The sequence below is a fragment of the Pinus tabuliformis genome, chromosome 3_2 (assembly GCF_031772625.1).
Source record: "Pinus tabuliformis cultivar Carrire ecotype Pingquan chromosome 3_2, CPIR1, whole genome shotgun sequence".
In the NCBI taxonomy this organism is placed as follows: Eukaryota; Viridiplantae; Streptophyta; class Pinopsida; order Pinales; family Pinaceae; genus Pinus; species Pinus tabuliformis.
In genome coordinates, this window is record NC_142302.1 from 128,775,969 (window position 1) to 128,802,562 (window position 26,594).

Genomic DNA, 26,594 nt, shown 5'->3' on the forward strand with positions numbered 1-26,594 from the left:
TCCGCAGCTAAAGGGAGCCCTAATCCGCAGCTAAAGGGAGCCCTAATCTGCAGCAAAGGGAAGGCCCTAACCAACAACTAGAGGAGGCCCTACGCTGCCCTACCTAAGGGTGATATGGATATACCCTAGCTGCAACAATCTAGAGTCTAGATAGCGTGGGAAAACAGGGATCCGAAGTCTGCTACAAGAGGTTGAGTGGCTGAGGTAAGTGCGGATAGTCTTAGGGCTGGAACAATGATATAATCAGGATTCGAGTTTGCTGTGAAGAGGGCCGAGAAGGCTAACTATTAGGCCGAGTTCCTAAGGGTCAAACACATTGCTGTTTGGAAGTTATTTTGGCACATTTTCGGAGGTCTGTTGCTACAACAATCTGTTGTGCTAGGCCGCAGGCCATAACACACAACTAGAGGCTGTGTGAGGGCTATCAAGGGTGGACAACACCCTAAGCAAGCAGCGTGGGTGAGGAGGAGACCTATGAGGGTATGCCGCAACCCTTAAAGGGTTAGTTTGTTGACTATGGGATGAAACTAGGGCTGCTGCAAGTGCCCTAACCAGGGGTGCAACAAACAACTGTGCAAACAAATGACAACATGGCCTAATTGGACTATTTGGGCATGATGGTGTAGCTAGACCTATTATGGGACAACAACTAATACCTCATAGTGCTATCAACATACAGTGATGGGTAGCAATGCGGCGTAATGTAAAAAGGGTGCAACATGACGTGATGCATACTGCAACACTATGTATGATGCAACTACATGATTGGATGCAGTGATGATGAGTGCAACATAGAGTGTAGATCCGTGATGAGAGCAACCCAGTGATTGGAGAAGCACAGTGATAGGAGCAGCAGCATGAAGTGCATAACATGGTCATTAGGTCCAACATTGTGATGATGACTGCAGCATGGTGCAGCACGGTGAGGTGCAACACATGGACGAGATGCAACACAATGATAGGTGAAGGAGTCACCTTGGAGAATCAGTTGAAGCAGCATGTCTTCAATTGATCTCATGTAGAGATGATCTATTCTCTTATCTAGAAAGTCAAAGTGTTGACTTCTGTTGTAAATGTACTATCTCTCTCTCTCTCTCTCTCTTTGCTGAACTATTGAAGAACATATAAGAAGAATTGATCAAGGGTTTCCCACATTGGGGTTTGTCCTTGGCTAGCGCCACATCTTGTGTCCTCTTGTCTTGGCTTGTCTTCTGCGATTTATGTTTATGTTCTATTTGCAGTTTACTTTAATGCTGATGTGATTGCTAATCTGGAAAAGATATTGAGCTAACTGTGAAAATTGAAATAAATTGCTCTAAGCATAAAACATACCTAAACTTAACAATCCCGCTTATCCCCTTTGTGTTTTTATTCAAGTGTACCACACTTGAATAATAGTAGGGTTGACAGATATGGAAAGAAGTACCCACCCGTTTGATTATAAACATTGAATAATTAAATCGACCTCAACATGTGTGCACAAAGGTTAATGTTGGAATAAAACCGTCATCCCCCCTTCAAATATCATTAACTATTTAAATCACCATGAACATGTGCCAATGAAGGGTGCACTTTAATAAAGTGTTATACCATGTAAATAAAAGATGTTCTCCTAGCCAAAACCCCACCATGATAATAAAAAATCATAAAGCCCAACCTAAGTTGCACCAACATCAAGGGATTATTACATCAAAAGTCATCATGCAACCTTAGGAAAAAGGTTAGATCACCATCAAATCATATATAGTATTTCCTCTCTAACTCAAACTTAGGAAATAACACATCAATGAGGGTACTGACGTCATCAAACACAATCCACCCCTAGGTGATGACTAGCAAATGTTACATCATTAGGTTATATCACCTAGGAAAATCCCACAAATAACAAAGTCATAAGAGAAGGGGATATAATAAAGGGATAACCCATCCAATCATCAAGTATGATCCTTATCACAGATCCAAATCACGAGGACCATGTAAAATATCCTCTCCTATTAACACCAACATCATGCGTCAATGCCAAGGTCACTAGGAAACATCAACAATATCATGATACATTTACCTCTTAACAACATCATCTAACCTCTTAGGGGGCTTAGACCATCATCCACATCTAAGATAATCATATATACCAAACCACACCATGATGAAGTAGTATGCTCCCCAACCATTCAAAAGTGCAACCAAGGGGTCATCAACATTGTAAGTACATGTGAGAATACCACCAAGTAGCTAGCACAATCATCCACCCAAGGAGAAGTGAGACTTGTCCAAGCTAGAGACCTCCAAGGAACCAACGATAAATCTCCATCAATGTGATGAAAAATCACAAAGCGAAACCTAATAGAATATGACATGTAATACTCCCAACAAGACTTCTCCAAGACAATACAAAGGTTAGTGTACATTGATGATAATAATATGAGAAAGATCTCTCTTGCCTTTATAATAGGTGAGGGAGGCTAACATGCAAAAAGGAGACATGCCCATACAAGTAATCAATAAGGCAATCCCAAATGGAGAGCTCTACAATACAAGGATGTACATGTGTCAAATGTTGAATTTCCACAAAATTCTGCAACTGCTTGAATGAATAATCTGAAACTAATGGAAACTACAAACTGAAACCAAAAATTCTTTTCACCAAGACAAAATTTCTCAACACACATAAGTAGCGGAATAAAAACACAGAGATAAAAACACAAGCACAAATTGACACACTTTTTCTCAGGAAACCCAACAGGGAAATCCTGCTTGCTTTATGTGGCTATTTTATTGATTGTCCTTAGAGCAATTGAATCTATTACAAATCGATCTATCTATCTTGAGAAAGCGTCCTGCTTCTCACACAAATCTCAGCGAATATAGTTGATCTCGGCCTGCCTTGATCACTACTTGATCTCGGTTCTTGCACACAATTGTTCCTCTGCTGCCTCCTTGATTTGCTCTGCAAACCCTGCTCTCTTCTCCTCAATCTTGTGCACTTGTGACTTCCTACTCCTTAGGACACAAGCTTTGTGCACAATCAATCTCCTAAATACTTGGGCACTTGTGATCTCCTATTCCATAGGACACAATTCTTGCGCTCCATAATCAAGGCTCTCTCACAAACTCGTGAGCTCTGTCTTGTCACAAACCTTTGTGAACAAAACAAAAATGATTTACTTGTGCCTTCGTCCTCTCTTTACAGATTCGACCTATGCTAAATTAGGCTATTTCAAATTTAGAACTTGAGTTGTGATAGCAAGTTAACTGAGTGTTACTCACTCTCCTTCCAATTATCACTGGAGTGGTTAACTCATGCTCTCTCCAATCAACACTGGAGATCTAATTGGCTCTTCCTTCAATCAACACTGATGGCTAACTCGATCTAACTAAATTGCTAACTGGCACCTCATTATGTAGTGAAACTGATGAAGACCCCTATTTAACTGAAGCTCCAACTCCACCCATGTAATCTTGATGATCATTCTAGTAAATTGGAAATAACTCCTCCTAATTGCAGTCTAACTCAGGAGGACAATTCGAGGTCTTCATTGGCTAAGGCACATGTTAGAAGACCTTGCTCGTTACATTTTCAACACTCCGTCTTAGAGAGGAAGGTACTTCTGGAAGAACCTTGTCCACCTGGATCTGTCTTCAACACTGCCATGTTCTCCGCTGTTGCAGCTGCTCCCTCTGAACTAGAAGACTTCCTTGCTTGCTGTTGCGGAATTTGATCTGAAGACCCATTGCTTCCAACCATGCTCCTAGGATCATCTTGCTTCTGAGCATATTGCAAGGTTATCCTAGCTGTCTGCTGCATGCTGTTTGTTGCCCAAAATTTCTGCATATTTCTTGAGGCTGCCCGGAGCCTCTTGCTCCTTGGCCGAAAATCACGTGTGCTGCCCAGACACTTCAGAAGCAATGCTTTTTTTTAATGACTTGGCCGTTGATACGTCAACTTCAACCAGTGTGCAAATGACCTCCAATGGTCATTCCTTTGTAGCTTTGCACTATGTTGTCTTGCTGCAAATTATGTCGGCCAGTCCGCCTTTACCCTTGGCGTTTTGACTTCTTGCTACCGCCATCGAATACCTTTTTTTTCTTTAAAAAAAAAAGCTGGGCCCTTTTTTTTACTTTTTTTGGAATCAATTTTTTTTTCTTGTTCAACCAAAAAAAACCAGTAAAAAAACTTTTCTTCAAACTCTGACATAAACCTTCTGCTTGATTTACACTCTTCATTGACTGGTCAATCCGGTGCTAGTCTTTGCACTGATCTCTGCACTGATACCAAGTTGAATTTCCACGAAATTTTGCAAATGCTTGAATGAACAATCTGAAACTAATGGCAACTACAAACTGAAACCAAAAATTCTTTTCACCAAGACACAAAATTTCTCAACACACATAAGCAGTGTAATAAAAACACAGAGATAAAAACACAAACAGAAATTGACACACTTTTTCTCAGGAAACCCAACAGGGAAAACCTGCTTGCTTGATGTGGCTATTTTATTAATTGTCCTTGGAGCAATTGAATCTATTACGAAGCAATCTGTCTCTCCTGAGAAAGTGTTCTTCTCACGCAAATCTGAGCTAATATAGTTGATCTTGGTCTGTCTTGATCACTACTTGATCTCAGTTCTTGCACACAACTATTCCTTTGTTGCCTCCTTGACGTGCTTTGCAAGCCCTACTCTCTTCTCCTTGATCTTGTGCACTTGTGACTTCCTACTCGTTAGGACACAAGCTCTGCGCACAATCAATCTCCTAAATACTTGCGCACTTGTGATCTCCTATTAGGACACAATTCCCGCGCTCCATAATCAAGGCCCTCTCACAAACTCGTGAGCTCTATCTTGTCACAAACTTTTGTGCACAAAACAAAATATGATTTACTTGTGCCTTCGTCCTCTCTTTATAGATTCGATCCATGCTAAATTAGGCTAGTTCAAATTCAGAACTCGAGTTGTGATAACAAGTTAACTGAGAGTGTTACTCTCCTTCCAATCATCATTGGAGTGGTTAACGTGTGCTCTCTCCAATCAACACTGGAGATCTAACTGGCTCTTCCTTCAATCAATATTGAAGGCTAACTCGCTCTAACTGAACTACTAATTACCACTTCATTATGTAGTAAAAATGATGAAGACTCTTATTTAACTGAAGCTCCAACTCTACGCATGTAGTCTTGATGATCATTCCAGTAAACTGGAAATAACTCATCCTCACTGCAGTCTAATTCATGAGGACAATTCGAGGTCTTCACTGGCTAAGGCATTTCCAAAAGACCTTGCTCACTGCATTTTCAACATCAAACTAGGGTTTATTCAATCCCAAGGTGAAATTCCATCCAAGTGTAATTTGGTTTGGGCTCAACGCTTCTCCTCCAAGATGGTGCATTCTTTAACAAGTTGTTAGTTCAATGCTCCCTCTTCCATGATGGTTCACTATCTAAGTTTCCTCATGCAAGGCTTTCCTCTAACCATGTACCACATGTCCTCTTGTGTGTCGAGTGCTACTCATGTCCAATGCTCCTCTTCAACATATATGTCTAGGTTCACAACAAATCTCGATGAAGTATGCTCCTCAACCCAAGCATCCTTAATTCAAGGGTCCAACCTCCAAGATGTATATCACATGGTCCATGTGCTTAGCTCTTCTCGTTCTAGTTAGGTACCTTGGCTAATTAAGCAACCGATTCCCCCATTGTGTGCACCTAATGGGTTAATCATCATGCCAATTAGGGTAGCAACATCCTAGGTAAGGACACTATACTAGCACTCTAACCAAGGTTAAGTATTGACCCAAACTAAGTCATCCATATGTCCATGAAGCATTGTTGAGCGGCTAGGTGTCTTGGGGATCTCCTAACAAGGTGAACACACATATAGAGTAGCCCCCAAAGCTAACAACCTTTTCTAGGGAAGCAGGGATCAAGAGGGAGTAGACAGTGCCTTGCAACGCACAATAGTATGGGGTTGTAGGGAGGAAGAACCTGTCCATTATAGAGACTATCAAGGCAAAGATCCATGACCTAGATTTTACCATGAGCCTTTGGGCAGAAGCATGTTGCACAACAATCTACATTTTGAACAACAAGTGTCCTCACAAGATATTGAAGGACAAGACAATAGAGAATTCTTTGATTGGTAGAAACCACATATCTCACATTTTTGTGTTTTTTGGTTGTCTCGAGGAGAAAATGACAATGTTGGAACCTTCTAGGTTGAAATGTATTTTTGGGGATATATTGAGACTTCTAAAGCTTACAAGGTCTACATTCCATCTTAACGGAAGATAGTGTTAAGCGGAGATTTCAAGTTTGATAAGGATGCATTGTCCTCGAAGTTTGAGGAGCCTTTAATAGAGATAGAGGAGACAAAGAAGCTTGTTGCGTGACCCACATATCCCATATAAATCAAATTCAAGTGTAGATATATAGACCATTGTGCCTTCCAATCTAATCAAAAGTTCCATATGGCTTACCTAGACAATGTAGAAGGTACAAGAACAAGTAGGTGTCTTAAAGATTTCTTTTTTGGTGAGTCATTCTCCAAAGAAGTTTTCTAATTATGTTGCATTAATGCCTTCGGTTACACCTTAATTTCACTTTAGTTTACCTCATATTTCTTCATCGGATATGACCCATGATATGAGCAGATTTTTTACTTATCTTGATGATATTAGAGCTCAGAGTACCATGATTAGATGTGCCACCATCATGCTTTGTATTTTTGTATCATCATCAATGAAAGTGTGATACTATGACCATTTTGTACTCCATGTATTGTATTGAACCATGCTTAGATGATCTATGTAAAAGTGTTTTTTACCTAGTTGGTAATAGGTATCTTTAGACCTTTTGTGGTTGGTCATGGCCCATCCCTTTAGTCTCCATTTCAGGATAGTTCTTGCTCTTATGGACACTTTATCCTAGGACATTTATCCTTATCTAAAAGTGTTCCTCATCTTGCTAAGGTTGTCATACCTATGGAAGCTCACTTGTCTTATGCCTAAGCATGGATCTCTTTTATCTATTTGTCACACTTTGGCCATGGAGTCTTGGAGATGACTGGATAGTTGATTATGTAGAGACACAGTTCATGAGGTGGTTTCACTGACATTGATATAGTTCATTGATCCTTAGGCGTTGGTCACATCACTCGAGACACTTTGAAGCTTTTTTGTTAATTTTAGGATAACAATGGTATGTTCTATGCTTAGAGCAAATTTACTTCAATTTTCTTTATTAGCCCAATATCATATCCAGTATAGCAATCACATCAACATGATAGTAAAATGCAGATAGAACATAAACAATAACAGTAGAAGACAAGCCAACACAAGAGGACACAAGATATGGCACCAACCAAGGACAAACCCCAATGTGGGGAAACCCTTGATCAATTCTTCTTATAATTCTTCAAAAGTTCAGCAGAGTGAGAGAGTACAATTTACAATATTCACTTGCCCAAACTGATCATTCAAAATAGCAGAAACAAAAAGCCTTAACCAGAAAGTCAACGCTGGTCAACAACGTTGAAATTGACCTCCAAAACAACTCGGTCAACCTTGGTCAACTCGGCCTCCAATAGCAAGATAATGCAACCCAAAACAGTCTGAAAATAACTAGTCAAAGCAGGTCAACAAAAGTCAACGCAACAACTTGAATTAGGGAAGTCAACATTGGTCAATGCAGGGGTCAAACTGCCTGCCCAAATAGAAGTCTCCCTCACAAAAACGAAGTCAAACAAGGTCAATGTTGGTCAAAGTCAGCCTCCTGAAATTTCGGTCAAATCTGTCATCGCAGCTGCTAGAAAAGACAGTCTTCCTTTTGCACATGTGGAGAGAGAGAGGCCCAAAAATCCATACTCAATCAAGATGAGAGAGAGAAAGATGAATGAGATGACATGCCAAAATGAGGAGGAGGCACCTTGTATTTATATGCAATGTTGAAGGCTGGAGGAGGCTATAAAGATCACTGGCCGACCTTGACAATTTGTCCATAATCAAAATAAATTCATAACTTCATTTGTACATGTCAGAATGGGATGATCTTTAGGTCAATCCTACACCTCTCGGAAAGAGGAATCCAAGAAAAATATCAGCTGCCTCATAAGAGCTGTCCAAAGTGATTTTTGGCCCTAGTTGCCAAATTTAACATATTTCTACGTGCATTGATCCTTATGCCATGCCGCATCCTAGATTCTCAAGCGCTCACCTTATTCACTCATTTGGAGGCATTTTCTACATGATTTGAGGGTTGAATTCCTTGGAGGACACTTCTACTACCTATTTGATGACTCATATGGTGGGGTGGACTTATTATGACTTGAAAGGAGACATCCCATGATTTGTGGATTCTGGCTTCATGGTTTAAATTAAGGATGATCTTAAACCTTGGATACCTCCCATGTAGCCATTGGAGCCTATTTTGAGGGGCCACCCTCTATTTTTGACCTCACTTATCCCACATGCCACTCTTTGAGGATGGGTGTTGGTACCTATTTGAACTTTTCTTCATCAAAAGAGCATCTTAGCATATTTTGAGGGTCTTTCCTTGCATTTGGGATAGATGTTGAGCCTCCTTGGACCAATGTTGCGAACATTGTGATTAAATTGCAATTTTTTTCGGCGATTTTTTATTTCCAAAAAAACGCGAAAATATTGCGATCCGATCCCAAAAAATCGTGACGGGTGGAAACAACACGTTTAAAGGGCCGATTTTGGGTTTTTTGTGTCATTTTTTTCAAACAGTGGGCAAGTTTGAGAGCTAAGGAGGAGAAGAAGTCATCTACAAGGGCAGGAGAGGAGAAAAGTGAAAGAATTTAGCATCCCAAGCAAGAAAAATTCGAGTTTGGACCAAGTTTCTTTAGCAAAGCGTGGTTTCCAAGTATGGACACCAAATTTGGCCCCTTTTTTTTGGTTTTTTTCTTGTTTTTGCTTGGGTTTCTATAACCCATTGATTTTCAATGATTTTTGAGTGGATTTGATTGTGTTTTTTTTCATTTTTGTTGCATAGAGTGGAGAGGGTTCATTTTGGTCAAAAATGCAAAAACTTGATTGTTAGATTTATAAGTTTAATTTCTTCTTGTGCCCTAGTTTTTTTGCATCATTTTTGCTTGGGTTTGAATGTGCATTTTTTCCATTATTGTTGCATTGAGTTGAGGTTTTTTGTTGTTGTAAAAAATTCAATGTGTTGTATGTAAATTTTATTTTTATTTTTTTAACTTGTAATTCTTCTTGTGCCCTAGGTTCAACTTCAAACTTCATCTTACATTAAAACTCAAGAGTTCAACAAAATTACAAACATGCCAAGGAAATTGGACCCTCTGTGGGAATTTGGTGAACCTGATGGAGGGTTTGACAGATCAAACTTGACTTGCAAGTTGTGTGGGCATCATATGACTGGGGGGGTATACAGATTGAAGTATCACCTTGCACAAATCCCTGGACATGAGGTAGGGCCTTGCACCAATACAAATCCGGAAATCATCTGAAGAGCCCTCAGATCATTGGAAGAAATAGAGCAAACCAAACTGTCCAAGTCAGCTCTGAAGAGTCAACTAGCAGGGAGTAGAGTGTTAGGAGGTGAATATGAGAGTGGCACTGGTTCTACTTCAGCATCAGTATCTACAACCAACCCTGTAGCTGCCTCATCATATTTTGTTCCTAGAACCATGCCTGGTTCACAACCATCTATCTCTTCAATTATTAAAAAAAAGGAGAAAGAAGAAGCTGACAAGTTGTTGGGCAAGTTTCTTCTTTGGAGTGATATTTCTTTCAGCGTTGCAAGGAATAATCCATTTTTCCAACCTGTTGCTGATGCTATTGCAATTGTTGGCCCAGGGTACAAAGTCCCTTCTTATGATGACTTTAGAGGCCGCATTCTTCAAAATGAAAAGGTTGACTGCACCAAGAGATTGGAGGAGTTTAGGGCATCATGGGCACACACAGGATGCACTGTGATGTCAGATGGTTGGACCGATCAAAAGGGTAGAAGCCTTATAAACTTCTTGGTTAATTGACCCAAGGAGACAATGTTTTTGAAATCTGTTGATGCATCTACAAATATCAAAGATGCAAAATTATTATGTGATTTGCTGGATGTGTTTATTTTGGAGGTGGGTCTAGAACATGTTGTCCAAGTCATAACGGACAATGCTGCAAATTATGTTGCTGCTGGCAAGATGCTTATGGAGAGGCATCCTACTTTATTTTGGACACCTTGTGCTGCACATTGCATTGATTTGATGTTGGAGGACATAGGAAAAATTCCTTTTGTCAAAGATATTGTTGACTCATAAAAAAAATTACAAAATTTATATATAATCATGCATCTGTGCTTCATTTGATGAGAACATTCACCAACAACAAGGAGTTGGTGCGCCCTCGCCATTACACGGTTTGCCACTAGTTTCATATCTCTTCAATCCCTCTTGAATTCTATGTGGGATGTGAAGAGAATGTTTCTTTCAGATGAGTGGCGTGCTTTGGCATTTAGCTGCAAACCAGAGGGAGAGGCCATATGCAGATTAGTTTCATACCAGGAAAGCTTCTGGGCGGGAGTGCAGGAGGTGTGCAACATTACTGAACCTTTGGTAAAGGTTCTTCGATTAGTTGATGGTGACAAGCCCGCAATGAGCTACTTGTACAAGGCCAAAGAATCCATTTAGACCTACTATGATGATAAGGGAGATGAGGGGTTTCAGAAACAACTCCTCCTATGGGAAGTGATTGATGAATGATGGAACAACACACTCCGTCGTCCCATTCATGCTGCAGGGATCTACTTGAACCCCACATTTGCTTACTCCTATGGGTTCGTATTTGATGTTGAGGTCATGGATGGATTCTTCACCTGTGTTCAGATGATGGTGCTATATCCACTAGAACGTGCAGAAATCTCCAAAGAAATGGAGATATACAGGATGGTAGGTGGCACATTTAGCTTTGACATGGCTGTGGTTGATTGGAAGACTAAAATGCCAGGTATGTTTTAGTTTGTTTCAAATTTCATTGTCTCTTTAAGTTCATAACTTCATACTTCGCTTCAACTTTCAAATTTCAATTTTTTTTTTTTTTTTATATGTTTATCTTATTTGTAATTTTGTTGTAGATGCATGGTGGAGAAGCTATGGTGGCAAAGTACCCAATCTGCGAAGGCTTGCCATTCGAGTGCTCAGCCAAACATGTAGCTCCTCAGGATGCAAGCGCAACTGGAGTGTATTTGAAAAAATACACACCAAGAAGCGCAACAGGTTAAAACTTAAAATATTCCAAATTTCCAATTAATTTTTTGAATTCATTAAATAATAATTTTTTTATAATTATTATTTTATGACCCTTGTACAGGTTGGAGTCCCAATGACTTAATGACATGGTCTACGTCTACTACAATCTTCGATTGTGGGTGAGGCAACTTGAGAGGACACCTGATATGGAGGCCATCTCATTGGATGGGATTGACACCACTGCTGCATGGAGGGTTGAGGCTGAGAGGCCTCTCATGGAGTCTGCCGCTGATTGGTTAGAGAAGGAGGTAGTGGAGGGGGTAGAGGAGGAGGAGGAGGAGCAACAGGAGGAGGAGGTGACACCACCTACCCAGGCTACCCCTATCACCAGTAGAGGACGTGGTCTACCTCCTGTAGCTCCTAGTTCTTCAGCTTCTAGAGCACAACAGAGTCCACTGCCAACTCCACCGCCATCTACATCTAGAGGGAAAGCTATTGCATTTTCTCGCAAGAGGGGCAGAGGAAATCAATAGTATTAGTTATTTGGTTCATTTCATTGTATATGACATTATGACTCATGATATGAGATACATTATTATATTTTTTGTTGATATTTTGAGGCTGAGTTGGGACTCAAGACTTACTATTCAGGACATGATTCACTGTTATGTGTGATGTAGCACTAGAAATGATATTACACATCTTATATATTAGTTTTTTTATCATATTTATGTGTCAATGCATTTATTTTATGTTGTAGATCCTTTAGATATTAAAAAAATTGAAAAGAATTGAATATTTTTGTATTTGTCGATTTTTTCCGATTTTTCCCCTCACTGATTTAATCTCGATCAAGATGTTCGCAACATTGCCTTAGACCCTAGTTTGATCTCCCTAATGGAGCGACATCCCCGCTTGGAGTAAATATTGTCCATGTGGCACATCTTCATTGTATTTTTGACTTAATCTCCATTAGTTAGTTGGAAGACAAGTCAATTTTGTAGTTCTCTTAGGCTAGATATAAGGAGATAGAAAATAATATTGAATGAAAAGGATGATGAAGCCTCATGTATAAAAAGGCTCCTCTTGTCATTCTAATTAGTTGTTGTTGTTGGCTACTTTGAGGATACAATTTTGTTGAATATCTACCTATTGAGGTGTTGGTGTCAATTCTTGGAGCTCTTCTATCGTGGTTCATTTTGGTGCATTCAAGATTAATTGTGTTTTCTCAAGACTATCACAAACTTTCAAGATCAATCCATTTGAGAGGTAATATTACCACTTGGAGGTAAGATGTTTTGGGGTTAATCCTCTTCTTCCTTTGCTAGTTTGGTATTTACTCAATTCTTTGATTTGTCTATCCTTTGGAATCATAGCATGAGTATCTATTATTTTTATCATGCTATAATTGATCTTGGTGATGAAGGTGGTTCCTTTGGGAACCACTTCTAGTAGGGCCTTGGTCTACATAGTTTATTTTGATTAGATAGGAGACTAATTGACCCTTGGGTTTTAGTCCTTTTAGCCCTAATCTATAAAGAAAAATAAGCCAAATTTGAAGTGGGGTATTCTTTTGGACCCCATTAGTCCTTAGTTGGAATAAGGCACTTGTCTTATCTCAACAACTAACCAAAGCTACAAAACCAAAATCTTTTATTTTATTTGTTAAAAAACATCTAATCGAAAATTAAAAAAAATAATAATCTAGATTTTTTTTCATGGTCTAGCATAAAGTTCGTTGTTTTTTTTTTCTAGACTAGGTTTATAAGGGTTTATGCTTAACTTATTATCTTAAAACCTTAAAGAAGCAAATTGTCTCAATGCTTCAAGGGTTTAATTATCTTGTTTTGGGTTTTCTCAAATTTGGAAATTACGTAACAAAAATACAAATCAGGTTTGAGGAAACCCTAGAACTAGGTTTTGTGCTTAAAAGGTTAATTTGATATTTGGACCTAGCTTCTATTTCATTAATTAGAATATTGCTACACGTTATCATACATCTCTGGTGGTGAAATTTATCTTTAAATTGCATATCATTTATTTAGAGATTATTTTGGTGAATTCTAGAGCTAACATTGGATAAACCTAAGGGGGAATTCCTTTTTATTTCAAATTCTCATTTATTGCATTGAGATATCTATTGCGAGCTTGATGCTAACATGTGTGGGCTGTTTATTTCATTACATATCTTGAGCCCTAGCCAAATTGTTCAAGACGTCTTGCATTGAAGTGGAAACATATCTCGTGGATTGTTTCTTTCTTCACTTCAAATCTGGAATTTTGTTTATTTATCATTTAAACAGGTTTAAAAGTGTGCGACAGCCTTAGGCTAGTCTCTAATTCAGCATTAGTTGATTGGCACCTAAAGCACACTACACAATCATTTAATGCTATCTGATTTCATTACTAATGCTTTAAAGTGGTTTGTTCCAAGCAGCCTTTTCTAAGTTTCATTTGTTGGAATTGTAATCATCATAATGCAAATATAAAGTTGTTCTTGTTACGTACTTTTAATCAGATTTGGCACACACATTCACTAGCTCCGAGCTCTCATCTCGTAAGTGGATAATTGTGGTTTTACGTTATTAATATTGAATTGTTATCTTCGACCATTTGATCACTTATTGGAATACTTGTACTTTACATTGTCACATGTATTCATTGAAGTAAATAATAAGCTTGCATGTGATCATTTCATTAAAGAGATTTACCTAAACATCTATCGTTGGTAGATAGGGATACCCCCCTTGGCCCTTGGAGCTGGCCTAAAATGAAAGGGTATTGTACTAAGGTGACAATGGTGCAATTCCCATCTTGTCACCCCAAGGTAGCATCTGTGATTGGACATTCCACTTGAATTCTAGTTTAGGTGGTAACAATGTTCCATTGTAGGTGCAGAGCCTTTCAGTTATGAGGAGTTAGCAAGCGAGCAGGTATGGCAGGATGGCATGGGAGAGGAGATTAATTCCATCCTGAAGAGTGATGTTTGGGAGATAGTGTTGAGACTAGTAGGGAGGCTAGTGGTTGACTCCAGGTGGCTATACAAGGTAAAGCATGCTGCTGATGGCAGTCTTGAGAAGTGCAAGGCTAGGTTCATAATGAGAGGATTCTCCCAAAAAGAGGGAGTAGACTATGAGGAGACCTTTGCTTTAGTTGCCAGTTTACTTCCATCAAAACCATTATGTCTTTAGCATCAATATTTTATTGGCCTTTATATCAGATGGATGCCAAGGCAACTTTTCTTAATGATATGATTGATGGAGAAATATACATTAAGCAGTTGAGTGGTTTTAAGGTGCATAGGTGAGATATGCATGTGTGCAAATTGAAGAAGGCCCTTTATAGGTTGAAGCAGACACCACATGCTTGGTACTCACAGATTGATGAGTACGTATAGAGTTTGGGCTTCACTATGACTGCTATAGATCCTAACTTGTATTATCTATTTGATAAATCTGATCTGTTTATCTTAGTGTTGTATGTAGATGCTCTGATCTTGACAGGTAGTTCAGAAAAGCTCATAGCATGGTGCAAGAAGAAACTGGCAAATGAATTTGATAGAGGATGTAGGCTTGATGCTTTATTTTTTGGGTCTAGAGGTTCGGAAGGGTTTCATGGAAGTCTTCCTTGGACAAGGGAATTATGCCATAGATATTTTGAAGAGGTGTTAGATGATGGGTTGTAAACTGCTAGCCACTCCATTGGTTCCAAATCTGAAGTGATCTATTGACTTAGATTCAGATTTGGCAGATCCCTATTTAGATAGGTAGTTGATTAGTTCCCTTATGTAACTAGTGAATATTAGGCCTGATATTTTTTTCCAGTGAACATTTTGAGCTAGTTCATGATTGAGCCCCGATATAGTCATTGGAGGGTTGCAATATTCGTGCTTAGATACTTGAAGGGAACAATGTTGCATAGATTTGTTGATTATGACTAGGCAGGAGATGTAGGTGATAGGAAGAGTACTTTAGGTTGTTGCTTCAGTTTGGCTTGTAAGCCTCTAGCCATAGCGATTTTGAAGAGGTTTTAGATGATGGATTGTAAACCTCTAGCCACTCATATGGTTCCAAATCCAAAGTGATCTATTGACTTAGATTCAGGTTTGGTAGATCCTTCTTTATACACGTAGTTGATTGGTTCCCTTAAATATCTACTATCTAGTGAATATTAGGCCTGTTAATTTTTTTTTTTCGGTGAACATTTTGAGCTAGTTCATGATTGAGCCCTGATATAGTCATTGCAAGGTTGTAAAACACGTGCTTAGCCCTGATATAGTCATTGCAAGGTTGTAAAACACGTGCTTAGATACTTGAAGGGAACAATTCATTATGGTTTGAGGTTTGAGAGAGATGGTAATTTATTGTTGCATGGATTTGTTGATTATGACTAGGCAAGAGATGTAGGTGATAGGAAGAGTGCTTTAGGTTGTTTCTTCAGTTTGGGTTCTGAAGTCTATCCTGGTTCTGCAGGAAACAGTCCTTAGTTGCACTTAGTTTAGTAGTGGCAGATTACATGACCACAAGTACTGCTAGTTGTGAGGCTATATGACTTCACAAACTAATGACAAAGTGGACTGATCAAATATTGTAGCCCACAATTGTTTGTTGTGATAATTAGTGTTGCGTCAAGATCTCTCAGAATCTAATGCTTCATGATCACTCCAAGCACATCAATATCTGGTATTATTTCATACAGGTCAGCATTTAGAAGGGTGCAATGAACCTAGAGTATGTTCCTTTAGATTCACATGTTGTAGATGTCCGGACAAATTCCCTGGCTTAGGGGAAGTTTGGGACGTTGAAGGAGAGATTTGGCTTAGTGGAGAACATTTACCTCGCAAAGAGGGAGTGTTATATTTTTACGTTGTTTCTGAGTTAGCCTCTCCTCCACATGGCACAGCAGTGCCTCAGATCCATAATTTAGCAGGGTTCATCTTGGGTTCTGTGCAGTAGTCCTGATAGAGATGGCACAGCACCAGGTTGCAGTGTGGAGAAGGCACAGCTACGTAGGCTAGAGTAGAGGCATGCATGTGCCACCCTTAGGATCTTTTATTTTGGAAAGCAGTTTCCAATTTTTAGCTTATTCCAGAATTAGATTAGGTGCTTTTTTTTGTCTTAAGTTAGCATTTACAAACTTATCTCAGCACATTGTTTTAGGGGTGATTCCTTGTTTAGGATAGGGCGCTGATGCCTAGGAGACTAGTGCTTACATTCATGCATGCTTCACTCATTGAGGGTGCTCTAATCTAGGAGCAACTCATGCAGATTGGGTGTTCTATTCTAGGCACTTCACGGGAATAGGTATTGATTGTAAACCTTCGTGTATTTACTATTTACATCAATTATTAGAATAAAGATGCGGTTTTGAGAGTTCAGATCTATTTTTTTGTATTAACTGTTGAATGTTCATATTTCCAGCAGTAAGTGTTTCTAGATTAACATATTTCAGATTAGCATTTTTGTTATGAATAAAATATAAAAATAATAAAAATAAATAATAACTAATTAGTGAAGAGGCATGTCTCTAAGGACATTGCCATTCATGAAGGGGTACCTGCCTAGGTATATAAAGTAGACCCTCATTTGTAATCAAAGACTGTCTCATATCTCTTCTATATTCAATATATATATATATATATATTATCCTATGATAGATACATTTATATTTCAGATATTCTGAATCTCTCCGCTGCATGTACGAACTTTGTTTGCTACATTGGTATCAGAGCATAAACAAACTTTGTTCGTTACAATTTTCAATTGAAGTTTTCAGTTTTAAGCTCCCTAGGGTTTAGGTTAAATTTTGTGAGTGCAGAATCTACTTACCATTGTCTGAAAATTTCAAGAGCAGGGCCCCACTTTTCTACTGATTTTGTGAGTTATTCACTCCCCATGGTGTGTGTTTTCTGTAGCATGCCTCCACAATGTTCTGTTGGGTAAGGTCTTTTGTGTGTTGGCTCTGTTTGAAAAATTGTTGCCACATGAATTTTGATAAGGATTTATTTCTTTTGTAAATTACCATTCAAGGTCATCCTACTTCCTTGCATGGTAGCCTGAGTTTTTGTATAGGGTAGAATTTTATTCTGTTTTCTTGACTATGCCACTCACCTGCATGGTTCTGTGTGTTTTGTAAGGAGATGTAATAAGTTTCAGTCTTGCAATTTGCTAGTTTCTGGTTGAGGTTTAGAGGGTTGTTTGTCTTCACCCAGATTTCATCCTGTGGTATCAATTTATCTAGAGCTTTTAGATTAATAGAATCATATTTCCAAAAGAAAATATTTTGGGAGTCTGATACAAGCTGGGGTGACAAGTTTTGCGGTATTACATCCAAGGTATCATTGACTTGGCACAAAGGCAAAACTCCATAAGCTACACTTGTCTTGGGACAAAGGCAGAACTTTAAGTTACCCTTGACTTGGCACTTATGGGAAACGTATATACGTAATTACAAATGGGCAGTGTTCAGAATAAGAATGTATTACATATCTGAAATAGAGTTTTCCCTTTAAATTATCTGAAATACTTTCACATTCTTTTGTTTTGGGCCATTGAAATTGATCATGTGAGGCAAGCCCAGATTAGTCACTAGTGTTTGATCCGACTCCTGAGCAGAATTTAGAACTAGAAGTTCTTGCTAAGTCATAAGTTATTGGTATATCTGCCTTGCGGGCTGTTGGATATACTCTTGGTGTTATAGTGGCAATACAAAGATTTGATCCTGGGCCTTGCCCAGATTACTTCCATGTGTTACTGATATGCCATGGTTAAAAAAAAAAGGAACTAGAAACTGACTCCAATGTTCTTGTGGAGCTATTATCTGTATCATATATTCACAAGTTACAGACTTATAAGAAAGCTATTTGGGCCAATGGTATACAGAATATCATTGGTTACTGTTCTGATTCCGTAAAGCAACCAAGTGGATAGTGTTTTGCATTCCTCCTGGTTATAACTTGTATGTTTTATGTTATACAGTTACAGCTTTTGATATAATTCTGATCTGAAACAGACATTTTCCTTTAAATTATTTAATACACCTCAATGTTCCTTTGTTTTAAGCAATTGTAATTAATGGATAAGCAAGGGAAACAAAGATTAGTATTTGTTTTGAGAGGGTAGAACTAGAAACTAACCAACTCCGATGTTTTTATGCTTATTCATGTAGTTTCTTAAATCTTTTGGCAGAGTATCAAAAGGAGTACGGGATTTGCCAGGAAATGTGCAGTCAGCTGCAAGTAATCTGCCTTCAGGAAAAGCCCTCATGTACTTTGGGATGCTTCTGGCAACAGGCATTTTCTTCATTTTCATTGCCTTGATCATGTTCCTTCCCGTCATGGTTGTGATGCCTCGAAAGTTTGCAATATGCTTTACGCTCGGTTGCCTATTTATCATTCTATCTTTCTTTGCATTGAAAGGTCCCAAAAATCAGCTTCTTCACATGGCATCAAAAGAGGTGGTTTCTCGATGTCATCTTCTTATAGTCCGCCTATTTATAAGTTTCATGGCATTACATTCATGTTTTGGATTGAGGCCTTTTTAAGGGTTCGATAGCATTACAGCCTTCCCTGCTAGGCCAGGTGGAATTACCGGGCAGGCATCTATAATATCTAAGTTATTTCTATTTAAATCTGTTTAGATGTGATCTTTTGTTAGCAATACTATAATAGAGGCTTATGGAGCACATTTTAATGGAAGATAGTTTTTCCATTATATTGCTATCGGAAACTTTAAGCTTTAGTATTCTCACTCTTATGACTTGCTAATGTGCAGAGATTGCCATTGACAATTGGATTTTTTAGCAGTATGGCAGCTACCATTTATGTATCAATGGTGCTTCGCAGCTATTTGCTTTCTGTCATTTTTTCTGGTGTTCAGGTTTATCTCTATGTATCCTTATATTGTATTATTTTGCTTCAGAGGAAAGGTGAATGGATCTCAAATAAGTCTCTAGATTGTTGTAAATGGAAATAGTTGTGTTGCCAATATCATCTGACCTACATGCTTTCTTACCAGGTTGTGGCATTGCTATATTATGTTGTTTCATACTTTCCAGGAGGTTCTGCTGGCATGAAGTTTCTTTTATCACGAATTACATCTTCGGTGATGAAGTGTTTTGGGCAGTGATGTATGTTGATACTGTTAGTTTGAAGTTGGAATCTGAGAGTGAAAATTGGTGGGAGTACTGGAACTGGTGTTCTGAATGAGTTCTTGTTGTGCTTCAGATTAGACCCTCGTTTGCTATCTATGATGGACCTGAGCACAATAAGAATCATGTCAAGACATTGTAATTCCTAGATTGGCCTCGTGTTAGTGACCACGGGCTGTGTTGATGTGATAGCACTCTCCACTTTGAAATTAACGTCGCTGATGGTTTTGGCGTCGTGCCTTGTGGGCCCCAGTTGGCTTGTGGTGATTATCTATATGATGTCCATAATAATTGCAAGTCTTACTAATACAATGGCATATCTCATGATTGGGATTTTATTCCACATTAATGCTCTAATTTTGTGTGTGTTCTCTGAATAATCCCACTTGTATAACAATTGCCAGACAAAGTTGGTTTACAAGGCATTGTCTATACCAAAAGCTTTGCTAGTTTGGACATTGGCTTTGGGGTAGCATCTTCTCCCACTTTAGCACTAACATAGTTGGTGGTGGTTTTGATGTTATGCCTTGTGGGCTCTCTTTGGCTTCTTGTTGTTTATGTGACGTATATGAAAATTTATAATGGCATATCCTATGATTGGGTTTCTATTCCTTACTAATTTTCTTGTCTTTCATCCTCAACATGGCATTCATTCCATCCGCAGGACTTTAGGATTCCATTCTTGTGGACGGATTATAAGTGGTATGTAAAGGTTAAGGTATCTTTGATTTCTTTTGTTTGTCAATGTTGTTTTCAAGTAATGAAAATTTCCTAGAGATTTTCTTATAGCCTACCTCATGTTTAGTTGTCTAGTACTGTGCTTACAATAGTTAAACTTGAATTTCAAGCAAAATATACACTAGTGTTATGCTTTATATGTATTTTATAAGAAAATTCAAAAGTTTTGAAGACCAATTTGTTAGAAGCAAATTAATTAAAAATGGACATTAGCTTGATTAGGAGAAATTTGGGATTAAGAATGGGTTTCACAAGGAAAATAATAAAATAATGAGAGCATATGCCACATTACACAACATTAAAGGTACTATTGATTATTTCCATGCAAGTTAGGTTAATGAAGAATTATGAGAAATAATAATAAATAATTTAGATATTGTTTACATATAATGTAGTTTAATACTAAATGTTAAAAAAAAACATTAAGTAAAAAAATGAATTCATTTTAAAAAACTTTATTTTTGACACTTGATAATGATATAACCTCATTCCTTTTCACACTAAATAACAGATTATAATGATTAAATAATGTGAGTTTATTTTATTAAACTTTATGTTCACATTAACAAATCTATTAAAATAAACAGTGACAAAGTTATACATTTTAATTGTAAACAAAATGTCCATATAAACTTTGACAATTTTATTTGTTTGGTTTGTAAATGTAAAAGAAATTGCATTCATATAAACAGATACAGATAAAACTTAACTAATGATATTGTGATTATTTTCATACTAAATAAAAGAGAATGATAGATAAATAATGTGAAAACCTAGTACACATCATAAATTTTATACTTTAAAATGACTTTAACATTAATAAAGAAGGATAAGTAGAAAATTACACTCATTTTCACATTAAAGAAGAGAGAATGATAGCTAGGTATTGTAAAAAGTTTTAAATATCATCCATTTTATATTTAAACTGATCTAAATAATAAGTAATTGAAGTATTTCCAGCTCTACACAAAATTTAATCTTGTTATACTATATGTGTTTTTGTTTTTGTTATTTATTGAACCAATAATTAAGGATTCTAAGCTTAACCATATTTCATTCTATTTAATTAAATCGTAATCATTTAGATTTGGTATTTTAAAATTCTTTTTAAGTTTTGTAAACCCAAGGGGCTGACATCATAATATCAAATCTTATTGGCTGAAATTAATCATAATTTTTAGTTAATTTTTTTTTCTAAGAAGTCCATCTTGATTTCAAAATTTCACCTAATGCCAAATTATCTTTTCACAAATTTATAAAAAAATATGGCTTTACTCAATCTAATTAATTGGTGCACATACATCTACCTTGAAGTGTATAATACATTGCACAATTTTATGCATATTTGGCCAACCTTACCCTAGGGCTACTTTGTGGATATATGATGCTTTTAATGAAGAGGAAATATAATCTAAATATTTATTAAGACAGTTGGGTTAAAATAAATATCTTTTCTTGAAGAAAAATTTGCCCTATGATAACTTTTGTCATGTAAAAATATTTGTGAAATGACGACATTTGTTGTTGTTCATAAACTATATTTTATAATCCTTGAAAATAAGACAGAAAATGTTGTTGGAATAGTAAGTTTATCGAATATGATATGTTTGTAGAATGACAAATATATACTGAAATATTTGAAAACAAATTTTGTATTTAATTTTTTATTGTTTTCTGTGTGTTTACTTTATTTGTAGCTATTATGATCTGCAAGGTTTATAAGGCCTGTGCAACATGCTAGGATTGACACAGATAGGATAGGGGCTCATTATCATCTCAGCCCAGATTATTTCTCTTAAGGCCCAACTTCCTCTTGAAAGGTCAAGGGAGGGTTTCCAATTGATACTTCAATTGATGTCCAATAAGACTAGTGCCTTAAAATCGGGTCAACAAGAGGTGGAGAAGTTAATGCTCGGGGATTTCTTGCTATTTATATGTATGATTATGTAATAGAAAATTAAACATAGCAATAAACCGCACCAATAGATGTTAAATATAGCATATAGGTACTCAAAAGCGATGTAGAGGAAATATCCTAATCGATAACAATGTTCCTTTTTAGTGTAGATCTCTGGTTAGGAGGTTTACAAAGCGAATTAACTCACTATCTTGTTAAATCAGATTGCATAAATTGTAGCAAACCACATGGATAGCAACCTATTTCACTCAAATCAATCGTTCGATAGGTGCCAAAGAACATACAAATCGTAGATCTAGGGGTGGGAATGTTGGAGGATGAGAAATGAGACTTATGAGACTACTCTCCAACCTGTAACAACTGGAAATTACAATTGCATTTCCTCTAGGATGGGATCAAATCCCTCTAGCTAAAGTGCCCAATTTTTTCTAGAGTTAATATAGACTATAAATATGGTTGGAAGAATTCTATTTTGGACTTTAAAATAGTAAACAACAATTTAAGAGCAATATATGGTCACAAAATAAGGTTTCCAATGTTTACTCATTGGGAGTTGGAACCTTGATATTTGATGTAAATTTTGTATGTTACAGCTAACAAATATCCTAGCACTCAAATCACTAGATACAAAGTGTAAGATATGTCCAATAATAGTTAAACCAATGTATCTAACTTTGGATTAGATTCTACACTATTTTTTAATTTTCTCAAGGTAAAAATTTCCTATTGTATGATATCACAATTAAAAAAAATCAGCAAGGAGAGTTCCTATTCGAGAATAGAAAAGTAAAGTTTTATTTGAAAATTTGAAACTATAGTGGTTATTGCAATTATACCATGTATCATCAATGATATACCTCACTTGTTGGAACATGAAACGTGCACCTCCTTGAGTCGATATTGTAGTTTGTCATGGAAGTGGGTTTAGTCTATAATAGAAATCATCCCCACTTATGACTTAACAAATCTTTTAGCTTTCAAAGCCAACTAGGAGTGGCCCCTTGATGTGGTGTTCTATGGCCTTCAATTTTGTTGAGAATTCAATAGGGCAATGAATATGTTAATTCTCTTGACTTGATAACTGTTTGTGTTACCTTTTACTTATCATCTTTGTTCGTTATTATTCCAATGTGCAATACATCAAACAACTACCAAAACAGTAAGAACTATGACACAGTATATAGGGTGCAAGACAAGGCCAAAACCCCTCCTCTTAAGGGGAAAACTTGTAAATCTCTTCTTATCTTTCAGATCTTTCAATTGACGAATACCATGACCTAGACTCAAAGAAATAGCCTCCAAGATCAAGTCTACGATAGTCTCCTGTTGCAATATCTTCAACCTCCCAGTGGATCTGAAATTTTGCTGCCTAGCAACTGCTGCTGCTTCTCTAGGAGACTTCGATCTCCCTCTAATAACCTTCCTCTTGACTTCGCTTGCCTTGACTTGAGTCCTAGGGCTAGTAAGATGCCCTAAGAGACCTTCGCTTGCCTTCCCTTCTCTTTTGCTTCAAAAATCGAACCCCAGAAGATCCAGCGCAGAAACCCTAACTTCAATCTTCCCAGAAGAATATATAAGGCCCATAAACACTTCGACTTCTTTGACTTCCTCTTCTTTGTACTTTCCTTCTTCGACTTCTCCTTCTCCTACTTCTTTGCATAAGATGAATGAGTGAGTGATCCAAATGGAGGACACATTATTCTTATATATAGGCTTTCTCAAGGGTGGACGTGGCCCTTCATGTAGGCTGACTTGACAGCTCCTTAGGCCGACTCGATATTGGAGTTATTTTGACACTTTCAAGTCACGATATTTTTTTCTTTACAATTTACAATGTGCCCATAGGGTCTTCCATATATCATAATGACTCTTCTACCTAGGACAAATCCTAGAAGCACTCAATGGTTTATTGACCTATAAAATAAAAGAACTTGAGCATGAAATCCATGCTCCAATAACAATAACAATTTCTTTTCCATTTTATGTTTACAAGAATACATTTCATACTTATGAAGACCGAACCTAGTTACACATTTTCCAACACTCCCTCTTAACTAGGGAGGTATTCATAAGAGGTGCATGGTTATTCTTAATCTGAAGAGATCTCATAAGAAGAGTCGGATTGGTAACCCATCTGTCTAACATCATATTAACCAGCATTGTCACATAACACGGCTTTGACTAACAACTCTATCTCTCCACAGGATCATAGCACAATGCTGGCTAGACCAATGATGTATAGACACCATCATAATTGTCTCCCAAAGCACATACTCCACCTGGGTGTTCACAGAGTATGACCTCCCATTGGACTATTCTTATATTGGGTAGCTAATTGCCAAAGAATATTGGTCCACAATTACTCTTGTCTTGAATGCCCTACCACATTCTCAAAGAGTATCAAATGCCAGATGGTTACACAATCCTCCATTCTTTCTTCCCAAGTGAAGACAAGAATGTAGTGTCTATCTCTCCCTCTCAATTAGGGAGGACAAATCCACTAAACCAAGCTTGTCCCTTAAGTATACAAGCTTCTTGTTCGAAAGTGATTTCGTCAATATATCAGCGACCCGTTCATGAGTGGAGATATACTATAGCTGCAACACACGATTTTGTACTAGCTCTCGAATATAGTGATACTTGTTGTTGATGTGCTTTGTCTTTCCATAAAACGCTGGATTATCAAAAAAATGAATACAACTGGAGCTATCACAAAGTATCACTGTAGAGTTCATCGGTCCTTCAAACAAGTTGGATAACAACTTCCTTAACCATATTGCTTCTCTGCTTACTTCACATGCTGCAACATATTCAACCTCAACACTACTCAAAGAAATGGTGTCTTGCTTTTTTCTCATCCATGAGATCATGGAGGATCCTAAACTGAAACATCTTCCCGCAGTGCTTATTCCATCCTGTTCACTGCCTCCCTAGTCAGAATCTATATAACCAATCAATTGGACATCATTCCTTCTTTCATATTTCGGATAGTAGTTGATGGTTCCTTGCAAATATCTCAGAATATGCTTTGCTGCTATCCAATGATCATGTTTCGGCTTCACTTGGTATTGAATGAGTACATTTACTGCAAAACCTATGTCTGGTTGAGTATTCACCAAGTACATCAATGAGCCAACAAGTTGTCTATACTTGGAAGGATCCAAAGGGCTTGATTCAAAACTCCTCAATCTTTTCAAGTTTGTGATCATCAGAGTGGTCATAGGTTTACAACCCATCATGTTGAACTTCTTTAGAATCTCGATCACATACTTTCCTTGACCCAAATAGATTTCATTCGGTCCTTGCCAGACTTCTAGTCTCAAATAGTAATTTTTCAACCCAAGATCCTTCATGTCAAATTCTGATGCTATTTGCTTCTTACATTCTTCAATTAGACCTTCTAACCTTTCAAGAGAAGATCATATACATACAGAGGAATAATTACAGGTTCATTATTTTCAACCTTAATATAAAGGTTCGAGTCAACAAAACTTTTTGTGAAGCCTATTCTTTGGAGGTATGCATCCATTTGGTGTATGTTCCATCCCATCGATGTTGCCAGAGAGACCACTGATCAAACCATTGTATATCTTGCTGTTGGAGCAAATGTTTCTTCATAGTCGATGTTTTAAAGTTGAGAGAAGCCTCTAGCCACAAATCTTGCTTTATCCTTATCTATACTTCCATTAGCTGCATGCTTGATCTTATAGATCCACTTGGAAGTAATCACAAATTTGTCTTCGGGCCTAGGTACGATTCCCTAGACTCCATTATTCATTATAGATTGATACTCTTCATTTATGGCATCCTTCCATTCTCGATGTTCTACAACCTCTTCAAAGGTGGATGATTTTGCTTCTATAATTTTTTTCATGTATGCAGCATACCCAGAATATTTCTTGGGTCTCTTACTTTCTCTAAATGATCCTTGTGTTGCCCCACGAACTTCTGCATCAACTAGTGTGGATTTCAACCAATTAGGTCTTTTCCTTGTTTCTGGAATGACCACGGGTTGAACAGGTTCACTTGGCCCTTCTTCTTCATGGTGTGATCCTTCTCTTTCCTTGTCAACTTCCTCCTCAAATATCAGAAGTTCTTCATCATCAGAATCTATGGAAAGTTCTTCTGACTTCTTGAATGCTATAATCTCATCAAATATGACATCATGACTAAATTCAATGTGATTTCCATCTTTCATATAGATTCTATAGGCCTTTGATGAGTTACTATACCAAACAAATATTCCCTTCATACTGGAAGGATCCAACTTCTTTCTTTTGTCCTTTGGTATATGAATATACACAGGACATCCAAAGATCCAGAGATGATCTACATATGGCTTCTTCCCAGTGAACACTTCTTCCAGAGTCTTGTTATCTAGAGATCTGTGAGGACATTGATTTTGAATGTAGACCACTGTCTTTGTTGCCTCTCCCCACAAAAACTTAGGTAGATCTTGATCGTGTAACATTGCTTTTACACTTTCTTCAATGGATCTGTTCTTTCTTTCTACGACTCCATTTTGTTCAGGATTGTATGGGACTATCATCTCCCTCTTAATCCCAGACTCC

The 26,594-nt window shown here is 37.5% G+C and overlaps 1 protein-coding gene across 1 annotated transcript in view; it reads left to right on the forward strand.

Moving 5' to 3' along the window:
* The window catches only part of LOC149180143 (protein transport protein sft2-like), a 38,681-nt gene extending 18,699 nt beyond the window's left edge, over positions 1-19,982 (forward strand). Inside the window, exons 2-4 of the mRNA XM_089415924.1 lie at positions 18,407-18,674; positions 18,992-19,096; positions 19,235-19,982. Of these exons, the coding sequence (XP_089272050.1) occupies positions 18,407-18,674; positions 18,992-19,096; positions 19,235-19,345 (484 nt within the window). The 3' untranslated portion in view covers positions 19,346-19,982. The remainder of the gene's footprint in view (positions 1-18,406; positions 18,675-18,991; positions 19,097-19,234) is intronic.
* Positions 19,983-26,594: the final 6,612 nt, after the last annotated feature.